At 38.8% G+C, this 14,102-nt stretch overlaps 2 protein-coding genes across 3 annotated transcripts; both read right to left on the bottom strand.

The window, feature by feature from the left end:
• Positions 1–246: 246 nt before the first annotated feature.
• On the bottom strand, positions 247–3,369 carry cishb (cytokine inducible SH2-containing protein b). The gene is made up of 3 exons (XM_058373732.1): positions 3,035–3,369; positions 1,962–2,122; positions 247–1,411 (listed from the first exon to the last, which is right to left on the bottom strand). The coding sequence occupies exons 1-3, from the start codon at positions 3,052–3,054 to the stop codon at positions 930–932; spliced, it is 663 nt and encodes a 220-aa protein (XP_058229715.1). The 5' UTR covers positions 3,055–3,369; the 3' UTR covers positions 247–929.
• A 537-nt stretch (positions 3,370–3,906) lies between these two features.
• On the bottom strand, positions 3,907–14,078 carry twf2b (twinfilin actin-binding protein 2b). 2 transcript variants are annotated; one of them, XM_058373731.1, is made up of 10 exons: positions 13,064–14,078; positions 11,445–11,522; positions 11,018–11,196; positions 10,828–10,923; positions 8,980–9,084; positions 8,011–8,052; positions 7,069–7,188; positions 6,797–6,947; positions 5,183–5,304; positions 3,907–4,206 (listed from the first exon to the last, which is right to left on the bottom strand). In XM_058373731.1, exons 1-10 carry the CDS (start codon positions 13,086–13,088, stop codon positions 4,039–4,041), a joined length of 1,086 nt encoding a protein of 361 aa, XP_058229714.1. In that variant the 5' UTR covers positions 13,089–14,078; the 3' UTR covers positions 3,907–4,038. The 2 variants fall into 2 exon arrangements, with proteins under 2 accessions (XP_058229714.1, XP_058229713.1); XM_058373730.1 differs by lacking the exon at positions 13,064–14,078 and having other exon boundaries at positions 11,445–12,636.
• Between the last annotated feature and the right edge of the window lie 24 nt (positions 14,079–14,102).

Genomic DNA, 14,102 nt, shown 5'->3' with positions numbered 1-14,102 from the left:
AATGTTGAATGACGTCATCAGTGTCCGATTCCAGTGATGTGTCAGGACGTACTCAGTTGACCTACTTTCAAGAGTAGGCTTATAGAGTACACTACAGGCTCGTAAACAGGGTTATAAAAGATGCGAAAGATAGAAAGAAAAAAAACAAGCTCTCAAAGGGTATACTGTGAAGAAAATATATTTGTATAAGATTAATAAATTAGCATAAGAACTTGTCAGATAGGATTCCTGGTTTGACAAAATGACTAGTTTCAGTGAAATATTTTACTAAAAACTGAAAATGTGTACAGACAATGATATTTACAGGAACGTTAAGTTTCACGTGAACAAATTTTGCTCATTTGTAAACAGGATGCATGAAGCATCTCCTCATAACTAGCCTGTAATTTACAGGCAGACAGAACAAAGGCAGGGCCTGCTGAGCTGCTATTCAAAAGTCTAGAACTGTCATTGTCTCCGAGAGCGTGCTCTCGAAATGTTGCCCTCTGAATGCCACAACACACTTTTATTTCATTTTCACTCCCCGTCATCACTGACCTCAAAATACTAGTTTGGAAACAGCTGTGCAATGAAATACATCAAATGGTGCTCCATGTAATAGATCTCAGTACTGAAAGTCAAAGTTTGGTTTTGTTATACACTCCAATACATGTTTTAAATATGAGTTATTACACAGTCATTAAATATTTTGTAGTAATTTTGTAAAAATTTGAATAAGTGCTTTCGCTATGCTCAGTTCAGCGTTTATTCACTGGCCTCAGGCCTGAATGTCACAACACATTTCTCACAATGCAGTCTGGGATTCTGCGCCAATCATTTGTAGCACCCATAGTCCATACAGCTGCTGCATCATCCAGTGGTCTCTTTCAGGCGAAGAGACAAAGAATCCAATCTAAGCCTTCGAACCCTGCTGGGAATGATGTCAATGTTCAAACTTTGAAGGGATATTCCTGTAGGTAGAGTAGCAGAAGATGTGGTAGGGGCAGCTGTTCTGGGCAGTTTGTGTGTCTGTTTATGGTGAGGCGGACCAAGTGCTGTAACGTGGGAAAGGATTTGGGTTTATACAGAGGCTGTCTGAGTTTCAGCAGAACTGCATTGTCCTTCAGTGCTGCTGGGACATCTTCCTCTGGCTTAGCTTTCCCCTTTCTTCTGCTGGTGCCCGCATAGTGCTGCACCAGATCGGACACGGTGGGGAAGGACTGCAGCGGAGGACAGGTGCTAGAACTGTAGTCCAGGCGGAAGCGGTTGCCGCTGTACTCGATGCGTACGTTGGTAGGGCCTCTGTTCGTCTTTACAGAGAGGGTGAAGAAGTAGTGCGTGTGGCTGCTGTCACGTACGAGGAACGTGCCCTCTGCCGTACCTGCCAGAGCATCTCCAGCCTGACTGGCTGAAATGTTCCCCCAGTACCAGCCTGAAAAATAAATGAGACTAGGTTAAGGTCGTATAATGATGCAAATGTGGTGGTTTCCTTGAAGGGTTTTCTAATTATCCAAAATATTTAACAATGTAGATTTGACTAGAGCTACTATTTATTTTTTAACCTAACTCAGTGTTCATAGTTACAGTGGCCTATAATGATTATTACTTGTTATAATGTCAAAATGATCTCAATAAAATATTGTCTGAACTGTATAACAGACTATGGGATAACTATGAGTTTTGTTTACATTTCATCATTGCCACAACTGTATTTGTACGTATCCTATGGTAAGTCCACTGGTGAATTTTCGAGAGTCACAGCATCGGCCTCACAATGAGATTTTTACAAAAAAAAAAAAAAATCATTTCAGACACTAGATATATACTAGATCCTTGTTGTTGATTGTCCTTGGTCTCAATGACACTAAATTGGCTGCCTGTGAGCAATTCACTTTATGTGTTCTAACACCTCTGATCTTGAATCACGACCAAAGAAGTCTTATACGAGAGAAGGTGGCCATGTTGGCCAGGTTGTGCTGTACCTGAGGAATTCAGATGCTGAAACGTAGTATGGATGCATCGCAGGTTTTCGAATGATTCCCACGGCTGAGCGGAAACCGGGATTGGTTGGTTACAGGGACCTTCTCCATTCTCTGTAACTATCATCTCTCCAGTAACCATTGCTGAAGATGGGATTGGAATCCTGTTCGAAAAGATAGAGCCATTATAAACAAATGGACTAGAAAGGACAAGGACCATAACATGATCTGAGGTGAAAACCACATGTTAGACCTTGAGAATGAACCAACAACATGCTTGCTTATGGTTACGCAAGCAACATTCTTCACATAGCTAATCTATAATGTCATGTTACACCCTATTCTTGTTTGAATATATAGTGATGGGATTTTTCCATTCAGGGTTTTGTTTCTTACTATTACAGGCAGTTCTACACTTGTGTCTGGAGAGCTGTACAAGCAAGGCCATTATCCCTAAACTGCTCGGGCCTATGTTCCTTCTTCACTGAATACAAATTACGGTCGTTTTAGTTGCGCTAAAAGAAAGAATCAGGATTTTATAAAGATCATTTTCTTGTAAAAAATAATAATAATAAAAAAGCAAATAAAATTGTATTTCATTTGACAGAATAAACATCCTTATCCATCTGTTCTAAGAGCTGCCCTGAATATGTTGGACCTCACTTTATCAAGTGAGACGTGATACAGTTTATTCTTGGCCCTATCTAACTTTTAAAAAAGCTGCGATTCAAAGATTTTTGTTATTATTTTTATTTTTTATTATTATTATAGGGCAAGTGTAGCTGTGAACACTATCTCTAATCTCTAGCACTAACATGGTGCTTGCTGTGGTTTTTATTTTTAGACTTTTCCAGGAACACATCTAGACCTGATTTAAAGAAGAAGAAAGAAAAGCAGGCCATGGTGAGGGGGGAAAAAAATCTAACCAAGAATATATTAGTCTACAATTAACCAAGAAATGATCATTTAAAAAATAATACATATATTTTTTTTTTATTTTATACTTAGAAACTTTTGTGAATATATATTAGAAGTTGTTATTGAGGTTACTGTTTAAAATAAAAGGTAATTCTTACCTCGGCACACACAAGAGCATCACGAATACATTCGCAACTGTTATATCCGTGATGAGTGAAGATATTTTATTTATTTTTTAAAGATGCTGAAAAGTCGACATCCTCCCCCCCCGGTGTAATGGCGACAGATCGGCGCACCGTGTCAGAATGGGAGCGCACACTTTCGAAAGCAACACGTCGATCGGTTTTGATCAGCTCCACGGATGTGAGAAGAGCTCGGCGTGTCTCGAACATGAAAAGCACCGGGGGAAACGCTTTCCGAGAATCGGCTTGTTGTGTAGGAGCGTCTGCCTGTGCAGCGCGTTTCACGGAACTGCGCTCTCGAGCGCCGGCGCGCCCTGATTGGTCCTCGGATTTGTGCACGCGCCAGTAAACGCGTAGCCGAGGACTTTTCCTAGTAAAAGTCTTTCCAGGAAAACTGTACCAGTCACTCGGAATGGGCACGTCCTAAACCACTCATTATCCGCAATAAAGCGTGGATCAGACACGCATCCTGTTTGGCGCACTCGCCTGAAGTCGTAGAAAAAAAAAACCCCTGCCATCTGTATGCCTACCTTATGCCTGAAAACAAGACACTACAGATAGAAACAATCTTTTTTTTTTTTGCTAAACGATTTGTGACATGTTTGTATTATGAATATCATCCTCTGATCAGCCCCAGTGCTCTTTGTGTGTTGATTAATGATGACTTTTCAGCATTTCTAGAGAGTCCCTGCCTCTTTTTAATTCCAGGGCTTAAAGGCTTAGCATGTACTTGCTTGACCTTTTCTTTCTGGGAAACCAGACAAAGCAGACTGCAGACCGGAGATTAAATGTACAGAAACAAGTTTTTATTTGAATATTATGCAAAATAATCAGAGAGTTTTGTTTAATATCTGTGGCCTTGTTGGGTGTCAGAACATTTAGCAAGAACACAGGAGTGTGAATGGAGGCAGGAAGAGAAGTCAGACAGCAGGATGTAGGAGAGCATTTCTGGAGGCTTCGTCTCAGTTCACGCAGAGCTCCTAGCTCTCTTCGCCGTTCTCCCCTACTCCCTTGATCAGACGCTTGTTACCCCGTTTCCCTGTAGGGCCCTTTGGCTTGGCAAAGGCTTGTTTCAGGGCCTGTGGCTTAGGGTGAACTTCTTCATATAAGTACTCTTCCGTCAAGCTCTCTCCACTGTCTATTTCCATCTTCGGAAACACACACACACAAACACAAACATGTAAGAGGACTGGAGAGAATTCATGCAGTATTTTAACATCAGGTCCTGAACTCAGTCCTAACCCAAAAACCGGCACAGCAGAGCCGGCTCATCAGGGAGTCTTATTCACAAAAACAATGTGCTCCATAATTAGTGTCCTCACTCTTTCTTGGAAATCACTTTCCAAGATTTGTTCCATGACTCATGCGCGATGGCTGCTTCTCATGAAAGGTTATTTTATCCGACATGCTCAGTGTTGAAGTGTGTTTATTTAAAGGATTAAACATTAAATAGGTGATTTAAACTTAGTTCAGTTTGCCTTTTTTTTTGTATGAAATTATATAAAACAACAAATTGACCCCAAAATCTGTACAAACATTTCATATGAACTAGATTTACCTCATACTGGGATTTTTCTGGTATAATAATAATAAAATAAAACAAATAATAATGAAAATAAACAAATTAAATTTTAATAACAGCAAAAAATAGTAATAACTATAATAATAATAATAATAATAATAATAATAATAGTAATAATAATAGTAATAATAATAATAATTATTATTATTATTGTTGTTGTTGTTATTATTATTATTATTATTATTATTATTGGCTGTGGTGGTAGTAATATTAATATTAATTAATATTTATTTGTTTATTCAAAATGATAAAAATATCTAGTTTATATAATGTCCAGTCTATCCTTATTACTGACACAGTGACCTATTTAGTTCTTAGTGACGTAGTAGCTCAACTTTTACACTTTTCCAGGACATTCTCTCATTTTCCAAGTTCTTTCCATGACTGGAAAACCAGTCTATAAATTTCCAGGTCTTCCAGTTTTTCCAGGATGTGTTATCACCCTGTTTCCTGCTGACTTGGGCGTTACCTTCGACTCATACTGAGCACTGTACTCCAAAAGGGATTGCACTCGTAATGGAGGACCAAATAATCCTGATTACCTTCTTACTGATCTCTATGCAGTATTCCCTCTCCACCTCCTCCAGCAGCCGGTTCTTACAGCTGGAGTAGAGCATCCGCTCCTTGATGCTACAGCTGTACCCAGGCATGGAGTAGATGAATACTAAAATCACACAAAAACACACAGGCACTGAAAGTGAGAAAGAGAAATCTACAATATGCTAATGGTTAAACCACTTCAGGGAAACGATGAGCAGTTTATGTTAATGCTTGATGATATCAGAAGGTTAAATTATAACCTCTCTTCTGCGGTAAAGGACGTATTATGTGTCACAGGACATACTGCGTCTGTGTACTGTATCATCTTTCATCGGTGTCAGAAGAAATCCAAGAATTTGTTTAGAATTACTAGACCAGGGTAACAGACAGACCAGTAAACCATTGGTAAAACCCAACAAACCAACAGTAAAACCCATACCAGCATGTTTACTGTCTGATCAACTGCTTCTGTAGTGTAGGTGTTTATCATAAGCAATCATTTCAACACATTTCCCAATACTAAGAACAGGATGTAAAACCTGTTCGCTCTAAGCTCACTGAAAACAATAGTCGCACAACTGCACCATATCTCTCCAACCTTTCCTCATATCTCTTCATCCTTTCCTCATTTCAGAAATTTCTGGCAATCACTCATACAAGACAGATGCAGTTTCCTGTGCTTCTGCAGCAGATCAGAAGGCGCTGACAAACAACCCAGCTTTTTCCGCTGATAAGCAAAGAGGTTTTGGTTGGTTTGGTTTCAGATACGTTGTGGTACAGGTTTGAAACGCCAACAAAAATTGCGCAACTGCCATTACAGTACGATGTTAGAAAAGAGAGAGAGATTGTCTAATAACTGGCCATGCTGTAATAAATAAATGGCTTGAAAAAAAAATTATTATTTTACTGGCACCTATAGAAAACAAAGAAGAATTAGCTCTCACTTTTGCATTGAACGATGAACTATGAATATTTCATCAGAGAGCTCTTTCATCTGACCGAATAGAAAACATATGAAAAGTTCTTAAACATGTATAATCACCAGCTGCAAGAGAGAACGAACTGTGTAGCGGCCTGGAAAATCCCTTTACTCAGTGAAAATTTTACACTAGCTGCCATATATAGTTCTGAAACTACTTAGTTTCCTGAACAATATGCTAATCTTTTGCATGTATCTCTAACAAATATTATAGCACAACACACAGCTATCCAACAACCTGCTGAAATCCACTGTGTGAGGGAATCAGACTTAGCTAGCAAGGTTTTAATCATCTCTGGGCAAAATGAATGGTTCCTTATTCAACATGGCCTTTGTGAGGAGAAGGTAAAAATAAGTTGTTTTGGTTAATTATGTGTGTTTCTTTTCTTAAAATTAGGCATGAAAGACCCAATTTTTTTAATTAAAATAATTATTGGTCTGGAGGTGTACATTGGGACTGGGATCCTGTAGGATTCAGCAAAAATGTTGTACAGAAGAGTGACTTTTAGGTTCACTTAAGAGTTCAGGGATGCTTTTCACAGGACAAAGAAAGACCTTGCAACCAGACAGAACTCAGCAGATTAAGAACATCTGAGATTAAGGTTGTAAAATTCAGCAGAAAAACCCGGGGACTGACCCACAGCCTCCACACTCTGGCCCTGATATGAGTGTTTATACAGGAAGAAGTGATAGCGAGGAGCATCAGCCGGGATTCGAGATGGCAGCTCACGAATCTCTGTAGGATTGGTGTGGACCAGCTCGATTGTCTCTCGCTCAGTGTCCAGCCTCTGTGAATACACACACACACACACACAATGATAAAAGAAAAAAAAGGAAGTACATGACAATGCTGAAATGAATGAAGTGTGTGTGTGCGTGTGTGTGTGTTTGTGTTCAGGTGGGACTCACTAGCTGGATGTAGTTGATGCGCCTTTGTTTGAGTAGCTGTAAAGCTCGTTTCGCTTCCTCCTGTAACGGGAACGCCAATCCCTGCAGATTCAGCGGCTTACTCTCCACACTAATCTGTGTCTTACAGTTAGGAAATACACACACAGAGTCAGAGACAGACACACACACAGACACACACGCATAACCACCATTATCATCATGTGAGGCAACAGCAGGCTCAGCCTGCCATTAAAGCTGTATCAGCAGTCTTAAAGCTGTGTGCCCTTAGTGTGATAAACTGATTCTGTAAGTGGACATCATCTCAATTATTTGATATTAATTAAAAAAAATAAAATAAAAATAAATAATAATAATAATAATAATAATAATAATAATAATAATAATAAATTAATATTCTTAGGCTAATAAAAATATTTAAAAATATTTCTGCGAAAATAGAAAAATCATTATTTGAAATTTAAGAGTCTGTCTATGCCTCTACATGGAAAAAACATTTAAAAAACATCAACATTTTTTTTTAATTAAAATTATTTAATTATTCTAATTTCTCTGGTGGTTTAGATCCTATATCCTATCCTATATATATATTTTAATCGCAGTTTTAAGTTTTAAGCTTTAGCTAGTTCAATAAAATTAATATCAGTTCGTTTTACTGATGTTTACTGTTCACTTATATCAAACTGAGTGTTATTAGTGCCAAAAAAGGCTTGATTCTGTAAAGAGTTGATTGAGCAGCCCCTTGGGAAGTACTGTGACATGTACTGTATGTAGCCTTTTTCTCATTAACAAGGTTAGAAAGTTGTGTTGCAGCTGCATTTTTAAAACAAACACTATTAAATGGTAAACCCACACTAAAAACAATAAAGATTATTGTGTATTTTGCAATGCTTTCAGGTCAGACCAGTAACCTGATGTTGGATGTAGGAGCTTTGTAGACTTTACCTTTCCCCTCCCAGCCGGAGCAGTGACTCGTCTTCGCTCCTCCTAAGAAAAAATCATTTTAAAATCATTTTTAATAAGTATATATGCTCACCAAGCACTTTATTAGGAACACTATACGAATACTAGGCCTCCTTTATTCTCAAAACAGCTTTGAAAGATTTCTGGTCCATGGTGACATGATTACATCAGGCAATTCCTGTAGATTTTTCAGGTACACTTTCATGCTGTGAATCTCTTGTTCTACACAAATCCCAAAGATGATCTATCGGTGTCCGGTGAAGGCCACTGAACTTATTCTCATGTTCTTGAAACCAGTTTTGACGAAAGGCTTCGTGACATGTCTTATTATCATGCCATCAGAAGATTGTGGTAAATTGTGGTCATGAAGGAATGCACCTGGTCAGCAACAATACTCTGTGGCATTCAAGTGATTGATTGATTTGCATTAACAGACTCAAAGTGTGGCAAGAAAACATTCCCCACACCATCACACCACCTCCACCAGCCTGGACTGTTGACACAAGGCAGGTTAGATTCATCAGACTCTACCATCAGTGTGCCTGAGAACAAATCCATCTCACCATGCTGTGTTTTTCCAGTTTTCAGGAGATCAGTATATAGAGAGATACTCAGAGTTGATGGTCAACATCTGCATGATTTTATCACCTGACAGCTGCCACATAGTTAGCTGATTAAATAATTGCATGAATGACTAGTTCAGTAGTGTTTCTAGTAAAGTGCTCAGTAATTGTGAGTGTATTTGCGTGCACACACACACACAGTCTTACACATTAAACCATATGACAGTAATAATAACTTACATACATACCCATACAACCTTGTCCTGTCAGGTGCATTTCAAGCAATAAACTCTGATTAATTATCTTTGATAAGGACATTCATGTTCTAGCTTCAGTGCAGTTTAAGATAAAAGTCATGTCCAGTAACTTGAAGTGATGGCTTGCTCACCTCTGTGGCTTTAATCTGATGGAGCTCCTGCTCAGCTGCAGTGAGGGGACCAGGGCTGGAGGAAGAGGACATGTGGCGAAGGTACCCCTGAAAACACACATCCTCCTGCAGAGAAGATTAAGATCAGATACACCAGCATATTTTCTCTCAACCTGGAAACATCGGATGAGTAGTTAGAGCTTTGACAGAATGTTAATACTTAATTATTCTTGGAAATGGGTTCATGTTTGCAGATTCGGAGGAATTCTCAGCAGCTAATTCGAATGTTACAACCTGTTAGGGGAAAGGTGAGGGGTTTGAATTGTAGCATTCTTTAACCATGTGGTTCTGAGAGAAGTGTCGTGTGTATGAAGCACATCACAAGTTCTTCTATATCAATGCTTGTATGGAGGACATTAAATATAACATAAATCTAATCGTAAACGGATAAAGATGTGTTACGTAGTAAAGACAAACAGAATTGTTTGTATAAAACAATAATATGACGTAAAACGTTCTTTATTTAGCATTTTTGGAAAGAGTCTCCAGTTGCTGTTCCTTTAAGTTGTCCATCATGGAAAAGTCATCAGGACAGAAGACTTTGCGCTTCACGGTTTTCTCGGGAACAAACTGCTTTTTGTCTTATTAACTTTAAGTGAGTGATGACAGCGGTTTGAACTTAATTGTTAACAGAAACCAGCTTTGTTTCGTGGAGGTCCCACAACATTAAACCTAACTAGAAATGGGTTAAAAAAAAATGTCAATCTGTGATTGATTAATAAATAAAAAAAATTGTAATCAAAGCCAAAATTTCTGTAGTATGAATATAAAGAAAAAACTCGCAAAATAATGTAGGATACAGTCTTACAAGAATAATCACTCTGTTCAGTTTTATAGATTAGTTATGACTAAATATGACTTTTGGGCTGTTGGCTCAGTGGATGGATGGTTGGATGGATGGATGGATAAATTAATAGATATTCCTACATTGTGTAAATGAATGGATGGATGAATGGATGGATAAATGAATATGTAATATTGTGTAAATGGATGGATGGATCAACTGATGGATAGATGAATTAGTAGATATTCCCAGAGTGGTTAAATGGATGGATTGATAGATCATTTAATACATATACTCAGAAAAAGGATGTGTAAAAGGATAGGTGAATAAAAGGACAGATGGATTGTTGGATGGATTTTTGGATGGATGGATGGATGGATGGATGAATGGATGGATGGATGGGTGGATGGATGGATAAATTAATAGACATTCCTACATTGTATAAATTAATGGATAGATAGATGAATGGATAGAAAAATGAATATGTAATACTGTGTAAATAGATGTATGGATGGATGGATGGATGGATGGATGGATGGATAAATTAACAGATATTCCCAGACTGTGTAAATGGATGGATGGATGGATGGATGGATCAATGGATGGACAAATGAATTATTAGATATTCCCAGACTGTGTAAATGAATGGATGGATAGAAAATGTAATACATATACATTGTGTAAAAAGATGGATGAATAAAAGGATGGACAGATGGATGGATAAATGGATGGATGGATGGATGGATGGATGGATGGATTGATGGATGGATGGATGGATGGACGAATAAATTAATAGATATTCCCAGACTGTGTAAATGGATGGATGGATGGATGTTTAAATCAGATATTTCTCCTGTATGAAACTATTATTCTTTTGGTAGTAATAGCAATGGATAATAATAATAATAATGACAACAGTAATAGTAATGTTAATAGTAATGTCATAATGTCATGACAATAATGAAGCACTATAAGAACATGTATAACAGAATCCTAGGAAGAACAGATTCCACACGTCTACCTACTTGTGTGGTTCCGAACAGTTCGTCTTTGATGTGACTTCCACCAAACTCCTTTTTCAGTGTGGCACGAGTGGCAGCATACACCATCTTCAATCGCACCTGCAACAGCAGTGAGACAGCACACAGGCAGAATGTGCTATCAGAGTACCAATGTGCCATACAGTACATATCAGATGTGTGTGTGTGTGTTTACAGGTGACTGATCTGGAGACCAGGAGAGGAAGAGCCACTCATAGCCCTGCTGGTTCTGCGTGTCCAGCCTGAACAGGATGTAGCATGGCTCTGACGAGTCCAACAGAGGCAGGACGCATGGGTCGTAGTCCTGGTCCCAGCTCTGAGATGGCTCTCTGTAGGACCCTAACACCAATTGCTCTATACACACACACACACCGTAGGCAGCTTATCAGTCTGAGTCTCTAAATAGTATGGTATGATCAATTCCTTATCATATAATGGAGGCACTAAAGACTTCAGCCATGCTCCTCATGTCCTAAGTACAAAACTACTGTCCTCTTCAGTTTCTCAGATGAAGATGTCTAAATCAATTTTTAACAGTTCCTAAACATTTAACATTATTTACAGCAATAATGTACATCTCCAACTCGAATTCTCTTACTCACCACTCCTTATGACAATCTTTATGACTCTGACGGCTCCTTGCCTCACTTTGACCAGGAACTGCCTCAAATCCGCAGTTGCTAGAAATGTCAATAGAAAATTAACCATTCATAGATTCCTACTGTAGATACACAACTACTGAAGAAATTAAAACACAAGGCTGAACAGAATACTCCAGCATTTGTAGCCTAATCTATAGCTATCATAATTCTGTTTTGTTTAAACACTAAAGCCATTTAAACAAAATTTATTGATAATGAAAATCTATGGGCAGTTTTTGAAACATGTATGCAGCATGTTTTTAATACTTCCTTAAATGTAATGAAGCACTAAACCTGTATTATTTTCTTTTTAAATGTTTATTATAGGTGGTGTACCAGGTAGCGCTGATGTCTTACAGGATCCCTGAGCTCGGGTTACTGTCTGTGAGGCATTTTGCATATTCTCCCCTTGTGTGTTTGGAGTTTTACATTTTCTCCCCCTGTCTGTGTGGGTTTTCCCTGGGATTCTCCCAAAAACATACTGGTAAACAGAATGGTAAATAGAATGTGTGTTTTCCTGCCTAATGTCCACTCTGTTCCTGGTATAGACTCCAAAATCATTGTGTAAATCCTTTCTATTGGCAGAATGCCACAAAAAACCCACAGACCTCTCTGTTCTCCTTTCTGTCCAGGGAAACTTCTTAAAATTCCTGTGTGTGGTATTTGTACATAGATTCAGTAGAGATGAATAAAAGATTATGTCGAAAAGTCCTGGGGTATTTCATTAATCCGTGCCTTGGGTCCTGAAACAATGAAATGACCTCTAATACAGTTTAATAAGAAAAGAACAGATGCATGACTCCATCTCTGATAAGCCAGTGAAGTGAGCTTGAGAAACCGTAGCTGTGACTGTAATTAATCTAAGTTTGGCAAATAATAGCTCTTGTTCTTTGTGAATTCTGCTCAGTTATAAGGGTCACCTTATCGAAAGACGACTAGACCAGTGAGGGAAATGAATACTGACAAAGGTTTCTTTAAGTCAAGACAGTGGGTGCCATGGTATCACCATGGTAACCACTTGGCCAGGGTTCATAAATGATGTAGGTTCAGGTGAGATGCATGAAGTGTAGGGCTTCCGCCCTTGAGCTCCAGTTACACTGTCTTACCATTCACATAAACGTATTGCTACATTTGGTTTCTCTTAATACTCATCTATATCCCTGGTTACGTACAAGGATAAGGTGAAGCGTCGTAGTTTTCTAACAGATTTGATTTTTTAGGATCTCTTCTTTCACAAGCCTGAATGTCATCTTTCACACACAGGCAGACAGGCTTAAGAGAAATCCAATGAAATTTCATTAGATTAGATTAAATGATCTTTTATTTGATTTAATTCCTCAGGCTAGCTATAAAAAAAAAGGTTTTGTGCTGGTGAATGAAATTTGGTCATTCCATACTTGAGGAAGACTCAATTGAATTGTTACGTCTATTCGTTAAAAAATGAAGCAACGTTTGGATTGAATGAAGGTTTGGATTCAAATAGTCCTCCTATGATGCACAACTTATTCCAGTGAAAAAGGCCTGTAAAGTTTGGTAGATGATAAGTCTATAAGTCTGACCAGAAAGTGCAAAGGTCTTACCATGGATACCCGTCTGATGAGACATTGTCCCTGGCTTCTTTAGCCCTCCAGTTCAGCGCAGATATCTCCTGAGTATCCCGAGTCCTCCTTTTGTCTCCAGTGCGCACTGCTCCAATGGCACTGACACCAAGGCCCCTAGCCTATCTTACCTGAGGGGAATCCTGTTTGAAATCTGATCCGCAGGAAGAGGAAGATGGGTATCCTTAATATTGCCTCTGTCAGTGGATCTGGAATCCTTTATCTGTCAATGGCCATTACTGGAGATTTTCACCTGTATACAAACTCTCCTCAAAAGACCTGCTGCTAAGCTGTGAGGCACACCGATGCTGTCATTACGCACTGTAGATATGCAGTTGGGGCCTAAATTATACTTCTCTGGAGCATCTTTGGACCTGGCGACTGTGGTCAGTTATCTGGAGCTTCTAGTGTGAACAGTAATGACACGCTATCACTGGCAAACATGGAGGACTTGATCCGTGCACAGCAAACTGGTTACCCCACCACCACCCCGGCTCGGATTCCAACAGGCTGTGGTCACTGACACGCGACACTCGGCGTGTGGTTGATCCGCTGAGCCTTACAAAACAGTTCAGTTCAGTCATCTTATCTGATCTGAAGTGTCTGATCTGAAGTGTCCTTAATATATTTATAAAAGGAATGTCTGTGGCTCTGAATCAGTGTTGGACACCATGACATTTGTTCTAAATAGTTAGCAATGTGACTTCCAAACTGAGGACAGCGTGTTATTTTGCGGGGGTCCTCAGGGACGTATGTCTGGCCCTATCTGGTTTTGCACTTGATCAAATTATATGTGGTCAACAGCACCACATACTTCAACTGTGCCAAATCTGTACCATTGTTTGGTGCTGTTAATGTCTATCAACTCCACAAAATGTAAGAATTCACATTAATTATGCAAAAAAAAGACATATACCAGGAAACCTATCTACATGGAATTATCGACTATAGCATTTTTGCTTCATATCATCTACTGTATCAGTCAATGAAAAGGGACCGCTATAGGACATCCAGATATTAG

The sequence above is a fragment of the Hemibagrus wyckioides genome, linkage group LG21 (assembly GCF_019097595.1).
Source record: "Hemibagrus wyckioides isolate EC202008001 linkage group LG21, SWU_Hwy_1.0, whole genome shotgun sequence".
NCBI lineage: Eukaryota > Metazoa > Chordata > Actinopteri > Siluriformes > Bagridae > Hemibagrus > Hemibagrus wyckioides.
Note: the sequence above shows the minus strand (reverse complement) of the source record. Positions and strands in the feature narration are given on the sequence as shown.